Source organism: Dermacentor andersoni, chromosome 4 (genome assembly GCF_023375885.2).
Source record: "Dermacentor andersoni chromosome 4, qqDerAnde1_hic_scaffold, whole genome shotgun sequence".
NCBI lineage: Eukaryota > Metazoa > Arthropoda > Arachnida > Ixodida > Ixodidae > Dermacentor > Dermacentor andersoni.
In genome coordinates, this window is record NC_092817.1 from 47,568,627 (window position 1) to 47,590,258 (window position 21,632).

The 21,632-nt window shown below is 43.2% G+C and overlaps 1 protein-coding gene across 1 annotated transcript in view; it reads left to right on the forward strand.

The window, feature by feature from the left end:
- Positions 1-17,810, forward strand: part of LOC126537075 (cytochrome P450 3A14-like) — a 40,054-nt gene extending 22,244 nt beyond the window's left edge. The window contains exons 8-14 of the mRNA XM_050184213.2: positions 290-377; positions 1,406-1,475; positions 6,123-6,231; positions 12,034-12,125; positions 13,030-13,170; positions 14,359-14,521; positions 15,878-17,810. Of these exons, the coding sequence (XP_050040170.1) occupies positions 290-377; positions 1,406-1,475; positions 6,123-6,231; positions 12,034-12,125; positions 13,030-13,170; positions 14,359-14,521; positions 15,878-15,967 (753 nt within the window). The 3' untranslated portion in view covers positions 15,968-17,810. The remainder of the gene's footprint in view (positions 1-289; positions 378-1,405; positions 1,476-6,122; positions 6,232-12,033; positions 12,126-13,029; positions 13,171-14,358; positions 14,522-15,877) is intronic.
- The last annotated feature ends 3,822 nt before the right edge of the window (positions 17,811-21,632 follow it).

Below are 21,632 nucleotides of genomic sequence, written 5' to 3' on the forward strand. Positions count from 1 at the left end.
GCTGTGCCAGCTGTATTGGAAGTTACTTGTCTGGCAGTTCAAAGGATGGCGAAAGCCTACTTCTGCCTACACACTTGGTACGGCGCAATAATCGAGATGAAAGGGAACCGAGAGGTCCGATCATCATTAGTCACAGCCACATGAAGACAACAGGCGATGAAGTCATAGCAAGGTATAGAAGTACGTAACATATTGTTTCGTAACCGAAAGGCTTGTGTACAGTCTGTCATCTATTTCCGTAAGACCTTTCCGGTTGCAATATCTCGTCCCTTTTCTTTAAATGTTGTAGCTTCAAAAACCAGATATTCTGCAAAACTTGCTCGATGCTGAGTACGTCGAGAGTCAAACCGGCGCTGGGCCAGAGAAAGGAGGAAACGGTGAGTTTTGCAACCTCTACAGTTTGTGAATTCCGTGCAGAGTGGGCGATCGGAACGGAAAGGCGTATGTACACGGGAGGATCACATTTCTGTCTTGGCATTGAGGCCGTTGGTATGGTGAAAAAATTCAGGACCTGTAGCGATGCGGGGACTAGGTAAAGCACAAGTTTACGTAAGCTTTGAAATTCATCACACTATTTCAAACAAAAAAGAGAGAAAAACGGGAAAAAGATCAGCTCTCACGAAGACAGATTCTGTATCAATATGTATAGTACAACTATGAAAACGTGAAACGTTACTAAGGTTACGATGCGCCTTATTACGATGTTATGATATTAACCTACTCGATAACTAATGAGGGTCGACGTGCGCGGTACATCATTCTGAGCAGCATTATGACACAATTTAATCAGATTTAGTATGTTTCGGTCGGAGCTCCGTATGCCCGTCACAGCATTCGGCGTTTAAAGTTTATCAGTGAATTAAGATTGCTAATGGGGCTTTTTGGATTGGATTGACGGTAACGAACAAAACTCAGTGCCAAACGTAAGGACAGAGAAAGAAGTGCACGATACGATCGCCAAATGACAGTGCTCATGTCGTGCGCTCCATTCTTCGTCCTTCATCCTAGCGGTGAATTTCGTTCGTTACATTAAGTAGATAGGGGCAGTTTCACCAATGACTGCTATGCGAAGTGCCGTCAGCACATGTACTATCGGTCTCTGTTACAACGCGAAAGGAACAACGCGAAAGTGCGTGGCGAAGCTCTCGCCCACTGTAGCTTATGATGAGCGCGATAGTACGTTTAATCGTTTATTCCATCGCTTTGCCAGCAGTATTTGGCATTAATTACTCAGACTTTGGCTCTTTTCTGAAGCGGTTCCTATAACATGACACATCACTTGTTTACGCAGGATGAACTTCAACTTGCCAAAGATATCGTCATAATTGAGACACACATAATAGAAGTTTCATATTCATTGTGAACATTGTTGTTCTTGCTGGATTCTTCTTTTTTTAACATTCAGGAGTCCCCAAAACAAGATCTTTAACAACTGAAGAAGTAATAACCACCGCTGCCACTTTGTTCATTGCTGGGTAAGTGAAGAGAAAGAATAAGTTTGCTATTGATAGCACTAACGTGAACTAGGCATATTTACCAAACATGACGAACTAAATCATATCTTGCTTTTTAAAGTAGTACACTTATTTATCGGTGATATTGCGAAGTTCAAACGAAGGCTCCTGAATGGACGCTTGAAACACACTTGTGGCTCCACAGAGGCCACGACTCAAGAGATGCCTTCTCCTATGATTACTGTTCATTGTGTGTTCTTATATTGTGGTGTAAGCTGTATTGCGGTGGTCCCTGTTTTCCTTCTTTTTTTTTTTGCTTTCCTCTCCGTTTTTTCATACGGTCTGCATTGAGTTTGTATTCTTGCTTGCGAAATGGGATTGTGGAGCTGTGTCCCCCTTACATGTCCCGACGACTTGTGAACTACTAGCGGAAACGTGTTTTTCAGTGCTTTATCTACAGCTATGACATTAGGGAGTGTGCAATAGAAGTTGGTGGTAACTCCGTTAGACAGGATACCAGTAAGCTATCGCAGGAGACGAAAGATCTGATCAAGAAATGCCAACGTATGAAAGCCTCTAACCCTACAGCTAGAATAGAACTGGCAGAACTTTCCAAGTTAAACAACAAGCGTAAGACAGCTGACATAAGGAAGTATAATATGGATAGAATTAAATATGCTCTCAGGAACGGAGGAAGCCTAAAAGCAGTGAAGAAGCTAGGAATAGGCAAGAATCAGATGTATGCGTTAAGAGACAAAGCCGGCAATATCATTGCTAATATGGATGAGATAGTTCAAGTGGCTGAGGAGTTCTATAGAGATTTATACAGCACCAGTGGCACCCACGAAGATAATGGAAGAGAGAATAGTCTAGAGGAATTTGAAATCCCACAAGTAACGCCGGAAAAAGTACAGAAAGCTTTGGGAGCTATGCAAAGGGCGAAGGCAGCTGGGGCGGATCAAGTAACAGCAGATTTTTTGACAGATGTTGGGCAGATTGTTCTAGAAAAACTGGCCACCCTGTATACGCAATGCCTCATGACTTCGAGCGTACTGGAATCATGGAAGAAAGCTAACATAATGCTAATCCATAAGAAAGCGGACGCCAAGGACTTGACAAATTACAGACCGATCAGCTTACTGTCCGTTGCCTACAAACTATTTACTAAGGTAATCTCAAATAGAATCAGGAACACCTTAGACTTGTGTCAACCAAAGGACCAGGCAGGATTCCGTAAAGGCTACTCAACAATAGACCATATTCACACTATCAATCAGGTGATAGAGAAATGTGCGGAATATAACCAACCCTTATATATAGCTTTTATTGATTACGAGAAAGCGTTTGATTCAGTTGAAACCTCAGCAGTCATGGATCGATTACGGAATCAGGGTGTAAACGAGCCGTATGTAAAAATACTGAAAGATATCTATAGCGGCTCCACTGCCACCGTAGTCCTCCATAAAGAAAGCAACAAAATCCCAATAAAGAAAGGCGCCAGGCAGGGAGATACGATCTCTCCAATAATATTCACAGCGTGCTGACAGGAGGTATTCAGAGACCTGGATTGGGAAGAATTGGGGATAAGAGTTAATGGAGAATACCTTAGTAACTTGCGATTCGCTGATGATATTGCCTTGCTTAGTAACTCAGGGGACCAATTGCAATGCATGCTCACTCACCTGGAGAGGCAAAGCAGAAGGGTGGGTCTAAAAATTAATCTGCAGAAAACTAAAGTAAAGTTTAAAAATCTCGGAAGAGAACAGCAGTTTACGATAGGTAGCGAGGCACTGGAAGTGGTAAGGGAATACATCTACTTGGAGCGGATGGTGACCGCGGATCCGGATCGTGAGACTGAAATAATCAGAAGAATAAGAATGGGCTGGGGGGCGTTTGGCAGGCATTCTCAGATCATGAACAGCAGGTTGCCATTATCCCTCGAGAGAAAAATGTATAACAGCTGTGTCTTACCAGTACTTACGTATGAGGCAGAAACCTGGAGGCTTACGAAAAGGGTTCTGCTTAAATTGAGGACGACGCAACGAGCTATGGAAAGTAGAATGATGGGTGTAACGTTAAGGGATAAGAAAAGCGCAGATTGGGTGAGGGAACAAACACGAGTTAAGGACATCTTAGTTGAAGTCAACAAAAAGAAATGGGCATGGGCAGGACATGTAATGAGGAGAGAAGATAACCGATGGTCATTAAGGGTTACGAACTGGATTCCAAGGGAAGGGAAGCGTAGCAGGGGGCGGAAGAAAGTTAGGTGGGCGGATGAGATTAAGAAGTTTGCAGGGACAATAAGGCCATAATTATTATATGACCGGGGTAGTTGGAGAAGTATGGGAGAGGCCTTTGCCCTGCAATGGGCGTAACCAGGCTGATGCTGCTGCTGATGATGCTGATGCTGATGCTGCTGCTGCTGCTGATGATGATGATGATGATGCACAGCTATGAGATTTTTCTCATATTGTTTCTATTTTTATTGAATGTCGGAGCACAGGAGTAGCCGGCACTTTTACCGGGTGTCAAGATATCCTTACATAGACTTATTTTAAAACAGAGCAGGCCAAGAGTAAATCGAGTTTAGAAGGAAAAATGGTGCTGTGCAAGCCCCCCGATCATGCCTTAAGTTGACGTAAATTTATATAAATTGGTATTAACTACAAGGTAAACAAAAAGGCAAACAATCTGCGCAGAAATAAATGGTTGACGGGGTTGAGCCGCGTAATCACTTTCGCATAGGACGTTGCTGAGAACGACACATTCAGTTATATTTAATGAAACTAAACAAATCAAAGCTGTAGACTAAAGGCGACGAATGAAGCTTGAAAACTTGAAGAATGTGTGAAACGTGCTATGGTTATTGATGTAGATCCCTTTCTCTTTCTTTTTGAAGTAGCTCTTTACATACTTTGCGAAAACTGTTTCATTCGTCTGTATGTTTATTTAGCAGCTTGTGATTGCCCTTCAATCGATGAACATTTTCGTATAGTGAAAAGAAGCCGGTGGCAGAATATTTTCCGACGCCTCTCAGTGCATCCATAAATTTCAGGGAGGGGAGGAGGATGGGACATGTTCGGTGCAACCTTTAAACTTTGCGTCCTCTAAAAGGTCTTAATTGTCCTTAATTATAGTTCATCATGTATTACGAAAATAATCCTTGCAGAGGATTCAGACTGAACATAAAGAGTTTCTGTGCATTTTTGCTTTGTATCGTAATTCTGACTTAAGCGCCCAATTTGAGGTGCTGCACATACATCCCCTGAACCTTAGAGACACTCAGGGCGTGGTACGGTTTCGCCCTGACGGTTGATTTGATGCAGTAGGAAAGGACGGTGTGGCGATTCAAGCGGATTACGAATAATACTTATCTCTAGAAGTGCGACACGCCGGTAGAATCGCGATGGAATGCATTGCTGCAATACTGCGGCACGTGTAACGTCTCACGCGGAGATCGCGCGAGCAGCCAGTCGCTGACTTCGACAAACAGCAGGAAAACAAAGATATATGGCAGGGCTGTGCTCGCCGGGTTTCACCAAAGACGGCGGAGGCCAAGAACCGCTGTGCCAAGACGTATGCGCTGCGAAAGTTGTCCGGGAACGTAAGCTCGTGTCGCGATTCTTCGAGATTATCGAGTCGAACGCTGGCGGAGCGTGAGCATCGCAAGCAGGTAGTCGAGCGAAGGAACGTCGCGAGACAAGGCCTAGAGTGGCTAGCAAGACGGGTTCTTCACTTGCTGTTACTGTATCGAGACAGATGAGAAGTATTCCGTTCTCGAACGAACCCATAATTTGATGTCATGAAAAGTATTACTTATTGTAAATAAATGATCAATACGAGTAGAGAAACGTAACTTCGACACCACCATGCATTTACTATATAACCATGTGACTAGTGCCTTGCCACGACTACTGTGCGATATGAATAGTGTACGTCAAAAAGTACGCGAGAGAAGACGAATTTTACTATGGAGGGTTAAATAAAGCAACTTGCTTGGTGAAACCCCCTTAACGTCACCGACATATTCCAGTCATCTGTGGATAAAGCTGCAGTATGAATAAATAAATAGGAGGGAGAAAAAGAAAACGAAAAAAACACAAGTTTTTGAAAATGTCGTATGCCACTCAAAAGCACCCATAGATACGCGTACTTTGTGGATGGAACGTTGTTGCGTTCTTAGTAATGCTCTATAATCACAGAAGGCTGTGAACATTGCTTTGGGAACCTGATGGTGTAGTTGGGAACTGCGCAAGGAATTGGCTATAAGTGCATAGTTTGTACGGCACGGAAGTTCTTACGATAGTTCGAGGGCAAAATTAATCGGGGCGAATAACTGCAATGAATAAGGATATTGCATCGGGGAACGAGAGTTGCTGTCGTAATTAATGGAGGACGCCGCAGGAATATAGGCCACCGGATTCGGCCCGGTTATCCTAATCCTGAGAAACCATTTTGAGTGACTAAGGAATGCAGGAACAAACAAAATCAACCAACAAATTGAAGAAAGGCGTTTAGAAATAGTACCTCTAATTAAGTAAAATAATAATTTGCGCTATGAATACATTGAAAAATCTCTAATTGTTAAAAAATATGCACCGGTTTACCGTCCAAGGTCCCATTTAGCCTAAGATCAGTTGCTAACACCTTATCTGCACTCCAACGCAGGTACGAGACTATAGTCACCAGTCTCAGTTACCTAACGTTTACGCTCGCAAAATACCCGGACATCCAAGAGAAAGCACGCCAGGAAATTGAAGATGTCATCTCACAGGGGGTAAGTGAATGGATGCCGTGGAGCGCCATGTGAGCTTGCACTGTCTCTTGCGTTGTACCGGTTACTTACTACCGGTTAATTACCGGTTACTTAGTGACCAGATGGCGGTGGTGTTCTGTCTCGTTTTTTTTAAGAGCAAGCGTAGGCTGTGACTCTCATCACATCAGGAAATCTCGCGCCAGCAGCCCACAAGGGCAAAGTGGGTCTCTTCAACGCCTACCGCAAACTAGCAAATAAGCCGCACGTTCGTATAGTAGCTGGCCAACATTTTTTTCTAATTTTTATTTATCATACTTTGAGGTACAATAAAGAACATTCAGTAAGGGGCGACAGTCAGAAAATACAATGAAGGGAAGAAACAGTAAGGAAATCACATAAGTACATACCGACATGGTATAAAAGGAATAGAAGAATGAATACAAGTAAAATAAAATTACGCCGAGACACCTAAAAAGATACCTCAGTGCGAAAGCGCGAGCCTACAGTTCTACAGAGACACATCATTCTACACTAATTAGTCATACATAGTGTGCAGTACTTCACGAAAAGCATCCCGGTTGGATAATGTAGCTCTATCACAGGGAAGGCGGTTGCACTTGGCGACGACACGTGAATTAAAGGCTTTTGATATGCCGAAAACACGCATGGAGCTGAACTTGTTATGAAGACGGCTTGACGCGCGTTCGGGTGTGGGAGGCCGCAGATAGTGTGAAGTGTCACTGTAGAGATACCGATGGAACAAACATAACAAGGAGACGGTTCGGCGGAAATTTAGTATCTGGAGTGAGATGCCTAGCTTTTAACTGGGTTACGCTGGCACAACGGGCATAATTACAAGAAATAAACCGTGCGGTTCTGTTTAGAACAATTTCTAACATGATAATAGTATTGATGAGGCGACCAGACCGATGAAGGAAATTCAAGTTGCTCACGAACGAATGAAAGATAAGCTAATTTGCGTACACTGGAATGAGAGTTACGTAGGTTCCTGCGGAGGTATGGTAGTGTTTTCGATGCTTTAGAACACATAGCAGATATACGCCTGCTCCATGGGAGATACTGTGTTAGATGAACACCGAGGTATTTGTATGATGAAGCGCTGGTAACAACGGTACCATTTATTAGGTAGGAAAAGTCGACGTTAGTGCGCTTACGGCCGAAGTAGAGCATCTTGCATTTAGATGAGTTCATGGACATCTGCCAGATGTCGCACCAGCTGCAAATTAGTTCAAAATCATTTTGAAGAGAAAGGCGATCCTCAAAACTGTCAATTGTACAGTAAACAATGCAGTCATCAGCGAACAGCCTAACAGACGAAGGTAAACCACAGGGTAGGTCACTGATGTACATTAAAGACAATGAGGGTCCCATAACACTTCCCTGTGGCACACCGGATGTTGCACCAGAAAGCTTTGAAGAGAAGTTATTTACTACGGTAAACTGCTGACGAAAAGAAAGAAAGTGACGAGGCCACGACATAGCTAATAGTTCAATCGAAGTGCGGATAATTTAGAAAACAGACGACAATCAGCAACATTGTCGAAAGACCAAAACTTGTTCTGAGCTAGTTGGTTCATGACTTAAAAACAAAGGTTACAGCGCTAAGCAGACGAGGACGAAGTGAGACAAACGACATATACGGGCAGCAACTGCCAACTGTTTATTCACCAGAAACCACGCAATTTTATTCATGATACCTAAATGAAAAATAATCACAGTAGAGATAAACTAACAGGGATGATAGGAGCTAACACTGCTCGTAGGCCATTGATATTTACTGAATTATGATGGCAGGTATACAAATGAGCACGCGTTTATAATAGCCGTAATCCGAGTACCCAACCAAATCGGGCAGCGGCACGTGTTAATCTCTTAGCGACGATTACAGCCTATCATTTATGAATGCCATTTTTTTGTCACACAATGCTAGTGGAGGGGTGCTAACGCACTTATTTCCTGCTCTGTTTATGAATGACGACTAGACCATCTTCCTTTCAGTGCGGTTTTCTTTGCTTTCCTTGGAAAAGTCGTTGTGTCCAGGAGTTGTAAAAAAATCTAAAAAAGAAACGTAATCACTTTGTTTGTTACTGCTCATGTTAAAATGAAGATCCGTTGTGAGTTCGAGTAACTATGAATCGCATGATTAACCACTCTTAGAACAGTATTGCTTAGAAAAAAAAAGTGTTTAGATTGAAGGTGTTGATAGATATGTGACGCTATAACGTGCTCAAGTAGTTTACAGCAAATACATGTTAGTGACACTGGTCTATAGTTTGCAGGTGTGCGCTTGATACCACTTTTGAATATCAGTAGAACCTTAGCCATCTTCCAGTCTTTAGGCAACTGTCCAGATGCCAATGATTGCTTGAATATATGACATAGAATTAGACTCGAAATAGCAGAGGTATGTTTTACTATCTTCGAATGAATAGTGTCAATTCCTGATGGAGGATACATTTTACCGCCCTCCTACTAAATATCCCCTTTCGGGAACACAGAAACTTGGTCCCTAAAACGAGGACAAATTACGGCAAACAAAAACTCGATTACCAGATTCCAGTCGTTCTCAATAACCCATCTTTAGGTGTCATGTTTGATCTCCCAGAGAACAAACTTAAAAAAGACATCAAAAAGGTACTAATCAGCACTAACTCAATATAATCTGTTTTTTACTTAGCGAAGCATCTCTTGTTTTCTGGTCAAGTTGTTTGTGTGTGTGTTTTCTTTAGCGACCTCATGCCATGTTTATACACTGCCTTTGATTTATGGTGCACTGTCTTTATATCAAAAGTAGTATTTCTCATGGTAATACTGTCGTTTGATGCAATGTATTTTGTTCACTATCATACTATGTTAATATTTATTTTTGTGTTGCTCACTGCTGTATCGGCTGTTTTGGGGAACTGTGACCTCGTCAGGCTTTACCGCCTTTTGTCGCAGTTCCCTCTTTCATCTTTGAAGGAAAATAAACCTCAACCTCGAACCTCAAACCTCAAACCTCAGACATTGCTCTTCGGAGTGACCTCGATTGGCGTCATGAATGCAAAAAATTTGATCAAGTACAAGGAGTACATTAGAAGAATCCTCGTTGGTAAACACAAAAAGAGAAAGAGAGAAAAAATGACGCATTGAATATGGTTGGACAGTGTTCGTCTGGAAGGGGAAAGTCTCGCTCTTGTAAAGTGATGGTACTATAGCAGAGTTATCAGGGGCAGCGGCTGCCCAATACATTTTCGGGCTATTTTTGATAAGAGAAGGCAAATCTTGAGAAAAGCATTTATTCTTTGCAGTGCATAAGGCTTTACAGTAGGTTCACAAGCAATCCGTGTACGCGTCCCAGGAAAGGGAATTAATAATACACTTAGCCTTATTGCACAAACGCCTCTTTTTGTTTCTCAGGGGTCGGAAACGCTTAGAACCATGCGTTTCTGCTAGCATTTTTTTATGACGACTAACAGAACAACATTCGCGACGAGTTATAAAATTTTAGTTTTGAATAGAAGACAGTTATCATCTAAAGACCGCGAATTAAACGGTAGTTGAAATATTAGATTCTAAAAACTCTCAAATTCCTTGTTTACACTGCTGTAGTCAGCTTTATTATAATATCGGATGGTTTTAACAGCGTTACCACTAAATTATGGTAGAATAGTCATCTTAAATTGTAGTAGCTTGTAATCACTCAAACCTTCAGTACACATTACCGGCCCTGTAGTCCAGGTACATTTGTTAATGCTAAGTCCAGGATGTTGATTCCGCTAGCATGCTGGTCAACAACATGCGATAAATGATAGCCCAGTGCTAAGTTTACAAAGTCGGTGGAAACGCGACAGGAAGACTATACAGCCAACGAGTCAATTGATGGATAACTGAAATCACCCAGAAGGTAAACAATATCTGCCTTAGAAAGTTCAATAGCACAAGATATTGTCATGCAGGTCTTGTACAAACCACGCAGCGGCATCGGATGGCCGATAGCGTGCTCCTAACAACAATATAACGGATGAGACAACACATGTGGCCCAACCAATTTCAACGCTAGCGCAAGCATTGGTTGAAAATGAGGGAACAAAATTTTTGACCGCTAAAAGGACACCACTTCCTCTTTATCCTACTCGGTCACACCGGCAAATATTAAAGCCCCACCACTTACCTGAGAATAGTTCTGCGTTTGTGACATCTGAATGAAGCCGTGTTTCAGTTAGTGCCAAAATGCCCGGTCTACTATCGTCTATAGGTACGCGCTCAAGTAATCACGTTTCGGCAGCAGACTTAGAATGTTAGTGAATGGCACAGATGACGATGGCGCAGAGCACGCTGGCTGTGTTATCACTGTTGCATGCGAAATACCGTTCTGTAGCTATGTGGTTGATAGCACAACGCATGGTCAAATGGTCAAACATCTAAGTCTTATTATCCGTGCGCATTTCATCCAGTGATAAGTCGAAGTATTTCTTTTTAGCCTTAGGGAATTCGATTAGTTTTCGCCTAGCTAGGAGGAAAGTCTTCACGTATCGAGAACGTGGTTCCCTTCAGCTTTCTGTCACACGGACAGAATACCTCGTTTGACTTTAAATTAACTGAACTTTGCAATAACTGGTCAACATGTTTTCACCGTGAAATCGGCCCAACCTAAGAACAGGTTGAAACTGTTCGCTCAATGCCGTCACGCCGATATTAGAACAGAAATTCTAGAACAGAACAGTTGGCCTTTTGCTCCGACGCAGCCCAATCTTCACCTGGGCTATCGCCTATGGCAAAAATCAGCAAGTTGTTCCGTCGGAGACGGTTTTCCGCATCGTTGCATCTGAGCGTAACAGAGTGCAGGCGGTCACATATTTCAAGTTGATTTGAGTGTCGTGCTATAGGACATCAATGTATACTATGTGCTTACAGATGTATGCTGTTACCAAGTGATGTGTGCGCTCTTTTTAAGGTGAAGCTTTCTTTGCGAGTCCTCCAGGAATGTCCTGACTGTGGATGGATGGTGCTGTGCCACTCAAATTTGAAATAGCTCATAAAGAAAAAAAATTCAAATTTAGCAACCGATGCTAGGATCGAGCGCCGGACCCCCCGCACAGCAGCCCGATGCTTTAACCATCTGGCCACAGTGTTCTTTTTTTTGTCTGCTGTATTTCTTTTTTGTCTCAGCAAGTAACAGAACCCTGATAAAGAAGCGCTGAAAAAATTTCTGTTAGTGCCTGTTGTTATCGCTGTGGCCGGAACCATCTTTGAATTTTAACTGATATAATAAAACGAGTCGACAAATGCACCTCCATGGCGGAAGAAAAAAAAAAAGTCCTTTCCACGTAGCAGGAACCTAATGCTTAAGCAGGCCAATTAACTTATTAGCATTAACCTGCCTTAACTTATTTCTTTCAATGTTCTATTTCATTAACATTTGTTACTTGTCGGTTAAAGTCATACACTAGTACAAGCCAAGGTCGAAACATTTGCGCTACGAACAGAGCACGCGAATTCGAGCAGCACGGTGTGCACTACGCGCTAAACTTTATTCTAATTGAAAATGGTATAGAAAACTGGGTATGGTATTGGTGCATGGCTGATAACAACAGCGCACTGTGAACGAAGACGAAGGAAGACGTAGCAGCGCTTGTGTTGTGCATGCGCCTTCCTTCGTCTTCGTTTTCAGTGGGCTGTTTATTCTAACGTTCACACAGGTTACTCAACTAGCGTTTTCCGTCTTCGCACTACGAACTCAGCTGCTTTGTGTTGTATTCCGAATGAGCACCTACAAAAGACGTACATTTTATCTCTTTCTTCCTTACATATGGGGGCCAGGGCAAATTGGATTACGACACAGTAATGAAGAAACTGAATTACCTGGAACAGGTAATGAACGAAACGCTGCGGCTTTATCCTCCGGGTCTCACGTGAGTTTTGAAGCAACACTTTTGTTTCACAGTAGCTGCATGTATCGCTTGCAGACGAATTCTACTAAGAAAGGCCACTTGGAGATGATGTGGTTTTCAATTGGCGAAGAGAATAATAATAATAATAAAAAAGATGAAACCAATTTCAATGTGCTGCAACATTGCTGACATCTTGTGGCAAACTTATGACGCTGTATGACAGCACATATTGTAAGAGAGAGTAGATTATATAGCTTAAGGATGTAGCAAAAGAGGAAGATATGGTAAATACCTCAAGATAGGTGGCGAAATCATCTCGAGACAGAGCCGCATTGCATAGAGTCCAACTCCAACTCGTACCAACTCGCCCAACTGTCTATCCTTTTGCATAGAGTCGTTGTCGCATAAAACACACACGTGAACGGTGCCTAATAAAACCAAATGCTTCTTTGCCAGTATGTCACATGTCTATGTCCTCTCAAGAACGAAGGCGTATATAAAATCTCCTATGTCCTCCATGAATAGTGCAATACTAAATGACAATAATTTACTCATCCCAAATAAACTTAACAAAGGACAACAAAATAACAGAAATTAGTACAAAAGAGATCCTACGTGCAGGTTAAACTTGTTTTTTTTTTGCGGAGCAACAGAGCCTACATTGAAACTGTTATTTGAACGAGTTTTTCAGACATCCTGTTTCAAGAACAATTCGCGGGAAAGGGGCACAAATGCTGTTATCACGTGCTATGTTATTATGTGACCTGTTATTATGTGGCCTTATGCATTCATTTTATCCTAGCCTTATCTTTTGTTACAGTGAAATCTATGTAAACCCATGTTTTGTGGCTTCGCAGTTTTTTTCAGTGTTCGGTTCCAGCAGAGCCTGATGTGCGATTTTCTTTTGTGCTTGTACGAATTTTAGATTTGTGACGAGGCAGGCCAAAGAAGACTTCGAATACAAGGGGCTAAAGTTCAAGGCCGGAACTTGCTTCATGGTTCCTCAGCTCCAGATCCAAAGAGATCCACGCTTTTGGTCCGACCCCTTGAAGTTCAACCCGGACAGGTGGGAATCGGTGCCTGGACTGACCATGCCTTTCCACATAACGAAAGAGGAGGAACGACTTATAGAGGAGCGACCGGGTGCCAGTTGAGGTTGTAAATGACTTAAGAGCAAAACCGAAGGCCCAAGGAAAGCAAATTTCGCGTGAAAGAGAGAGAGAGAGAGAGAGAGAGAGAGAGAGAGAAAGGCAACTGCGAGTGTGATGTACATGATTTCTTAAAACCTAATAACTATGCGTAAAGGCACTGTTTCTGCACTACTTATCCGACTAAAACCCATCGGTGGGGGCCATTGCTCTGTAAGGAGACGGTACCTTTTACTGAATACACAAGAAATGGCTCCTTGGTCATGGTAGAGACTGTCGCCTCCGTGACCGAAAAGCAGTGCGTCACATGTGAGAGGAATAATTTAGGTACGAGCCGTATAATTTGAAGTAAAGTTATGTTTCCTGCTTCTACATCCCAAAACATGACAAGACGTCGGAGATCTAAACCTACTTACCACGATAAGAAGAAAATAACTTTTCTGCAACCAGCAGCCACAGCGCATCTTTGCGCCGTGACCAAAATAAGGCGCATACGTGGCCTACTGGATGCAGAAATATGCACAAGTAATAAGTGATTTGACGTAAACTAGCGTTCACAAGCAGTAGTTGGAATATGTGAAATAGTCATGTTTCGTAGGAAACATTACCGATCAAGAGTAGCTGAGCTTCAAAGCGCGATGAGTGATACTTTTATGGCCGCACTACTCGCTCAGCTTGCGCAGCGTTGCCTGCTGTGTATGAAACAGCGTGTACTCACACTCGCTTGTATTTATGTATCTATGTATTTACTGTCCACTCCACTCGCACCAGTGCATGCGCCACGGTGTGCTACGCGCACAGCTGCTCACCAGAAATGCTAATGTGGGTGCTGACAACGGTCGGGCCAGCAGCGGCAATCAGAACGCTGTCTTGCAATCGCTCCGGCCGAGCTACGGTGGACAGAGCTGATTGAGCGGAGCGTCCATGGTAACGTTTAAAGCCAAATGCACTGCGCGTGTCTGGAGGCCTTGTAACGCTCCACGCACGGGTCGTGATGCGCCATCAATAGCCGGAAAGCACGACGGCGATGGGGCGAGTGTGCTTCGTGTATTCATATAATCGCTATCGTAATAACAAAAATTTTTTCCGACTTGTCTGATTTGCAGATTCGCCCCGGAGAATGAAGCGGAACTGAAGAAGATGGCCTTTTGCCCATTCGGCATAGGACCCCGCAACTGCGTCGGCTTGAGGATCGCCACGTTGCAGACAAAATTCACGGTTGCAAAAGTGTTGCATAAGTTCCGCCTGGAGCTCGGCCCGTCCCAGATGGTGAGAAGCAAAATTATGAACTACGCATAAAGCAGCGCTCGTCGGTACACACACATTGCCATCCAGACCGTGAAGCCATGGCCGATGCAAGTATGAGTTGGCGTAGGCATTTTTACCGCACACATTTAGAAAAACGGTTTCGAGGTCCAGGCTGGTGGCTTTAGTACTCTCCGTTCCTGCAATCAGCCAATGATGAATAAGTAAAACAATAAATAAATAAATAAATAAATAAATAAATAAATAAATAAATAAATAAATAAATAAATAAATAAATATTTATTTGGGCGGCACTATGCACACAAAAAGGTGATCTCAGAAGAACAGACTTCGCTGTCGCGACAATTATTTGAGCCCTCATTGCACTTCTTTTTTGATGAACAGGTGTGCAGAGCTTTCTTCTATCAGCAAAAGAACGCAAGAAACAGGACGTTCAATATCAAATAGATGAATGACGTTTCACACATGGTTACGCGAGCTGTTTTGCCAGTGCAACAATTTCAACTTCAGATGCGTAGTGTAGACCGCCTCACATAGAGAGAGGTTAGCCTAGTCCTTAAATGCCGGCCACATCTTGCCACATTAATTAGCATGGGAATACAGTCGAGCGATTGTACAAAAAACACCTGTACAACCAAATAACCTCTATAACAAAGGAGTACTGTCCCAGCTCTACTGAGAGCTGAGCGATGCGCTATTTTTACAACGAAGTGACCCGTATAACGAATGAGTTGGAAGCCTCAAGCACATCGTTGTAGAGGCCTTCGGCTGCAGTGAAATAAGAATTGAATGTTTTAACAGGCGACTGCAAACGAGCCAACCTCACGTAATACCGAAGAGTTCGCAAGGCTACAGGGTCACCAAATAGTACACATATCATCGCAACCTAGTCGTAGAGTTCGAAGCTAACAGGTGGAGCCTATACTTCTTAAAATGCCTTAGGGATGCGCCTCACTGTGCTTATTCCTTTACAGAGTAGCAATATTAGAGTTTTATCCCGACAACCATGGGACAGTCTTTTGCTCCCGAAAGTTGGTATGTATGTATGTATGTAATTATGTATGTATGTATGTATGTATGTATGTATGTATGTATGTATGTATGTATGTATGTATGTATGTATGTATGTATGTATGTATGTATGTATGTATGTATGTATGTATGTATGTATGTATGTATGTATGTATATGCGTGTTGTGTGTGTGTATAAAAGAGTGCTTCATGAGCATGTCAATCAAGGCCAATTTTTCGCAACTGAAATGTAACCAAAACGTCAGAGTGTGAAATGCACACATTTGGCAGGCTTCCTGCGTTAGACAATGTCACTAAGTAATGCATATGCGCTTTCATTTTCTCCAGGGGAAAATGGACATGGGCTCACGAGCCATGGTTTCAACGCCAGCCTGTGGACCATGGATAATCTGTCACCGTCTCAACAAAAGTGCCTAATGTCAAAAGTCACTGTCCACTGTCAAAAGTGCGAGTAGTAACATGCCTGTCGTGTTATTGGGACTGCATCACGAGCCCCGGATGTAGTACGTGACATTCAAGCCAAGTACGAGGGGAAGAAAAAAATATTTCTATAGCGGCGCTAGGTAGCTATCTAGCGGCGGGCAACATCTCAGTTTCTGATACAGGCACTGTACGTACAAATGATAGGAGATGATTCCTTCGTATATTCGTATACATGCTTTTATTATTAGCGAGATTTTGGTGGGAAGCCTATTACGCATTATTTGTCGTGTTTCTTGGATGAATTAACATCTGGATCACACGTTCCTATCCTATCACTCAGACAAGTTGTTTCCTTGATTGGAAGTCTGTTTGAACGATTTCTGAATATATATAGAATGTGGCGCTTATGGCGAGTCAATAATAAGAGCCCTATCCTGGCCGCGTGGTCCAGTGTCGTGTGAATATTTACTCAAAAGACTGCAGTCCCCAAGTTCCACTTTTCTCTCGAAAAACAGTAGTGTCATCTTGCATATGGGTCCTGAGAAAATCATATTTTTGCGTTTTGGGGGATTTAAGGTTTTTTATGGCCCCATACTTCAATATTTTCACGATGCTCCGAGCTCTGCTTTTTCTGAGTTTAGGCACAATGATATCGTTTCGTTCGTGTTCTCGATGCATATGGTATTTTCTGTTATTTTCGGCGTTGTGATCATAATATCCCAAAATAGCATCATAAAATGACTGCTTATCCTCATAGAAAGCAATTAACGGGTCGATCGAGTGAAAAGTAAAGCTAAGCTTTTGTACCATAATATGGGGCCACAATGACAAAATAAACATAAGTGAAATCCTTTTTCTCAAAAAAGAAAGGAGAGAAAGAACGATAGTCGCTACATTGGAAAGAGTGAACGCTTAGGCGCGTGTAAAGAATTTGAAGAGTTCAATATAATACGCGTTGTGAACAGGTACGTATTTTAGTTTGTTGTATACACTCTACTTTTCTAACGGTGAAGGCTCAAACTTTATAACAGCCTTATCCCATTTCGAACGTCGTATTGTTACAGTGCCCACAAGAAATAGCAAAATGTGGTTTGTGCCCCTGTTTCGTAAAATTTATACGCAGCAAACTTTAAGATAAGGTGTTCCGGTAACACTAAAAACATGTGAGACTACAGCTGGTTGAAGTAAAAAATAGTTGCGTTCATATACTTTTGTTCTATTGTGTTTTAGAAAATGACTAAGTATCTACAAATGATATCGACGATGCTGTTTGCAATTTAAATTTTTGTTTTCTATAGTTTGTTGCTACACTTTATGTGGAATTCCGTGAATTATAATTATGTTAAACTACATACTGTAATTTGCCTGTTTTTTTTCATTTTGTCTTTATCACGGCGTACCTGAAACTGAACATATACACCCTGTGCTGTTGTTGCCATGCAACGGTCATTTGGACCCTGTCTAGCCGCTTTCACGACTTTTTGTAAAGCATATCTTCCGGCGTATTGCCTGGTAAAAAAGAAAAGAAAAACAAAACAAATGTAATTCTGATGCTCAAAGTAGCCCCGAATAGTGCACAGTTTATGAGACATTTGCCATGCTTTAGGGCGACGAAACATAAAAGTCACCAGTCATTGCTTTCTATGCCTTACAGGCAATAAAAAGTGGGGTTCAGTGTGTGAGTCAAAGACGGATTGTGCTGCCATCATTGCAACGCTTCGTTCCTAAACCAAAATGAAAAAAAATACGTATTTTTCCCACAATTTCCGCTTGGAGCAGTGGTTGTTTCTATTACTTGGTATCTGTGAAATAAACAGTTGTCGTTAAATTCTACGTATGCACGACTCTGGCTGTACGTCTCTTTACTTGGATTTAATGTCCCCGATATGCCCAGATGAAGACTTGCTCAAAAATGAAGCACGCTCGTTTTTTATGTAATACAGCTTGTAACTTAAGGGAGCAACATTCGCAGTAGCTAGCTTTCAGTGCAAATTTGACCCCGCTGTTGTGTTATGTGCGACCTCTCAAACACAATACTTTGAAAAAAGTTATTCCATTTATTTCCAAAAAAGTCATCAAGAAAGAAGGCAGTCATCGATTACATCACTTGAAGACAACGTGTGGCAGTTCAAGTTTAGTTTTAGTTCCAGTGCATGGCAGTTGTCATAATTCTTGGCAGTTCTAAGCAAAAACGTTGCAGCACATCTGAAATCATTCTAGGGTCACTGCGATGCTGACAAAAGGAGTACAACAGCAAAGTACCTTTCAAAGTACGTATCTGTTATAATTTTGTTGCAGCGCGAGAAGACGAACACGTAGACGAGACACACTGGACGAGCGCTGTTCTCAACTAAAGATCTTATTGAACAAATTCAAGGCCATTCCACATTGCGAAGGTGGATGACCAGTGGAGCTGCAAACATGGTGGCAAGATTACTTGTGGTAAAAAGGGTCACAATGGCTTTGCGGTAGCTGTGGCATACACTGAGTGGCTTACTCGCAACTAACAACACATTATTTCATGTCAAATCGATGCACGTACACCGCTGGGTGGTCGAGTGGGCACAATCGGTGCGGCATCGCAAGCGATACGTCTGCAATATGAAAACCGTACACCACTGCGTTTTCGGTAGCGACACATCCACATTGAAACCACCGACAAAGACCAGAGGGGTAGTGTCATTACAACTAACCACGCAAAGTGAGTAGCCATGAACGATGCAGTGCTATTAGCCATTGCATCTTTTGCTTGCTTACGGGAGTATGAGAAATTGATGATGACAGTTTTCTACATGCTGCTCTGTGTGTTGTATACGTGATTAGAACGAATGTAATGTAAGCATTGTTCGCTTCACTTAGCTCAGTGCTTGTAGCCTCTGCATTAAGGACCTAGGAGCCATTGTACTTTTGCTTGCTTCCGGGGATTAAGCCATTGATGATGATAGTTTTTGTGTACGGACACAAAATTCAGTGGTACCCAAGCCATATACAGCTCCACTGTAAAAAATCGTGTATGAGCGATTGCTACACGCACAAAGAATCACCCAGGAACTCCAGTGGAGTTCTGTAAGTTTGCGTAAATATTATGCTACTTGCTCATATCCAGGCACCCCGGGGTCATCAATCTTATCACACGATCTGACCAGTACAAACACTTTTCAACACTTATCGGTCGTTAGCAACCTTTACAGACTAGATCCGACCCTTGTCAATCCTTAACGTTTGTTATCAACCTTATCGAACTCGACCCGGACCTTATAAACCCTTATCGCTCTTAATCAACTTTATCAGAATATTAAAAAACGGTCATTTGTAACTATACAAGAGGACTGATGGCGTCCCAAGCGCAGAAGATACTCTCTGGCACTCCTCCCTCAAGGCAACACCGCGTCCAGATCATCTGGGCCCCTGGTCACTCGGGTCTGGCTGGAAACGAAGTCGCCCACGATGCTGCCCGAGCTCTCGCACACCGGGCGCATCATCCTTCTCCTGCGTCTTCCGATCCCGACCAGCCCTCTGTTCGGCAACGCGGTCACGCGTGGGACCGAATGATCACGTTCAGAGAAATTTTACTGCACTACCGCAGACAGCAGTTACGCTACCCCCCAGCACACAAAACACTGAATAAATCTCAATCCACCACTTGGCAACTCCTTCAGACACGAACTTTTCCGAACCCCGTGCTTTACAACCGCATTTACCCCGATGCATACTCCCCACTCGGCAAAGCGTGCGAGGCCCGCGCTGACCTCGATCATATTAGCCACAAAGCCTCACCCATCAACACCTCCCGCACTAGCACACGCATCATAACTACGGCTGACCAGTGGGATACATTGCTGCTCAGCTTGGACCCAGAGGAGCAGCTCTCGGCCGTCCGGATGGCCGAAGACGCCGCCAGAAAGCGACTGGCCGCCGGCTGATGAAGGGGGGGATTGGAGGTTAGTCTCCAATCCCCCCCCTTCGTCGAGCTGACTGCGGAACCACCGTCTGACTGCTGCCTTGGCTTATCTTTGCACGTAAATCGCTGTCCTGCCATGAACCTCTTCGTCGGACAGAAAACGTGGAAATCACAAGGGGCGATGTCTGCAGGCGGGTTGTCCAGACATTCCCTGTGAAATGGACCGAGCATATCGGCAGTTCTGATTGCCACATGTGGCCTCGCATTGTCGTGAAGCACAACCGCCATTTTCAGCGACTGACAGCGGCGCCGTACCGCGGAGCTAACGACATATAAGGCCCGGCCGGTCCAAGAAAGGTCCACTGCTAAGAATGCATATGTTGACTTCGCATTTAGGGCCGTAACTTGGCTAACAAAAGAAAAAAGGAAAAAGAAAGGAGGGCCGAGAATTTCTGATTTCTGAGTACCCTCGTCTTTTCCCTCTCTTTGTCCTGCTTCCTACAAGAAAACACCCTCTCATACTCGAACGCTCTGATGGTACCTCGTCTGCTTTAGTTGTCCTCTGACTTAGAATCGTTTACTGCCCTTTTACCACCGCCGAAACATACCATGTTATAACGTTAGTGGCCTTGCGTTTCGTTTACCAAGTCTCGTGTCATCGGCAATGAGATGGCTGACAGCCACACCAGATGCGCATGTAGACATGCCGAGATTATCAGATACCTCCTCGGTGCCTGTGCACGCTCTAGCGCGGATACGTAAGTGATGTGCGTAAGTGATGTCCTTGAATGATTGGGCAATCTTTCCCGATCGGAACAAAATGTTCTAGGTCAATGTTAGGTAAAGAACTCCCCGCTTAATGCAATATCTACGCCACTCGATATCTTGTTGCCAACGAACCTACACGGTCGACTTTGATAACGTTGCCTCGTCACTCTAAGCAGACGAGTCTTGTGTTGTCATTTAGGTTGAGACAAGGAAACAGTTGACGCCTTGGTTGCACGCGTACCGAGGTATTGTTGAGCTTAACGGGCTGAGCTACAGCATAACTTGGCTCCCCTCTTCCATGGAAGGCGTTAGCACTTTTCTCTCCGGATTTGTTATAAAGTGATCATTTTCTTCTCGTCAGAGCAATTTCATGACCGAGACAAAACTGAAGAACGGACGAGGACCGCGCTTGTGCTTGTTTTTTCTCTAGTTTTCTCCTTCTCGAGAAATCTCGCTAGTAAACTTAAAATATTACAGAACCAACTAGCCCAACCTTTGACGTCACTTAGGCAAAATTTAGTGCCAAATTAGTGCTGCAGCATCTCAAATATTACGTTAACACGACTGGATATTTCTAAGAGGTTCTCGTGTCAATTGGAAAGCCATGCGACAACTTGCGGCTATATCTGTTGTGAAGTGGAACAATAAATTTAATCTAGCCACCTCACAGCAAGCGCTACAAGGGTTACCTTTATTTACTTATTAGTAATAAATGTTTCCCCGTCTTTTCAAGTTGTTCTTTGTCGTGGCAGCAGCTTTTCGGGCACCGGTATGTGAAATGACAGCGCAACTCTACGTCACATTAGGCCCAGTACGCGAGCCTCACAAGTGTTTCAACGCTAACTAATAAATTGTCGTTCAGTGATGGCCTCATAATGGCACGACAAAGTGGACGACGACTCTTTTGGACGTTTGTAAGGGTGTGTGTGAGTGTATATGTGTGTGCGTGTGTCGCCTCAAGAGACAACGCGCATTTACTCTAGCGCGGAT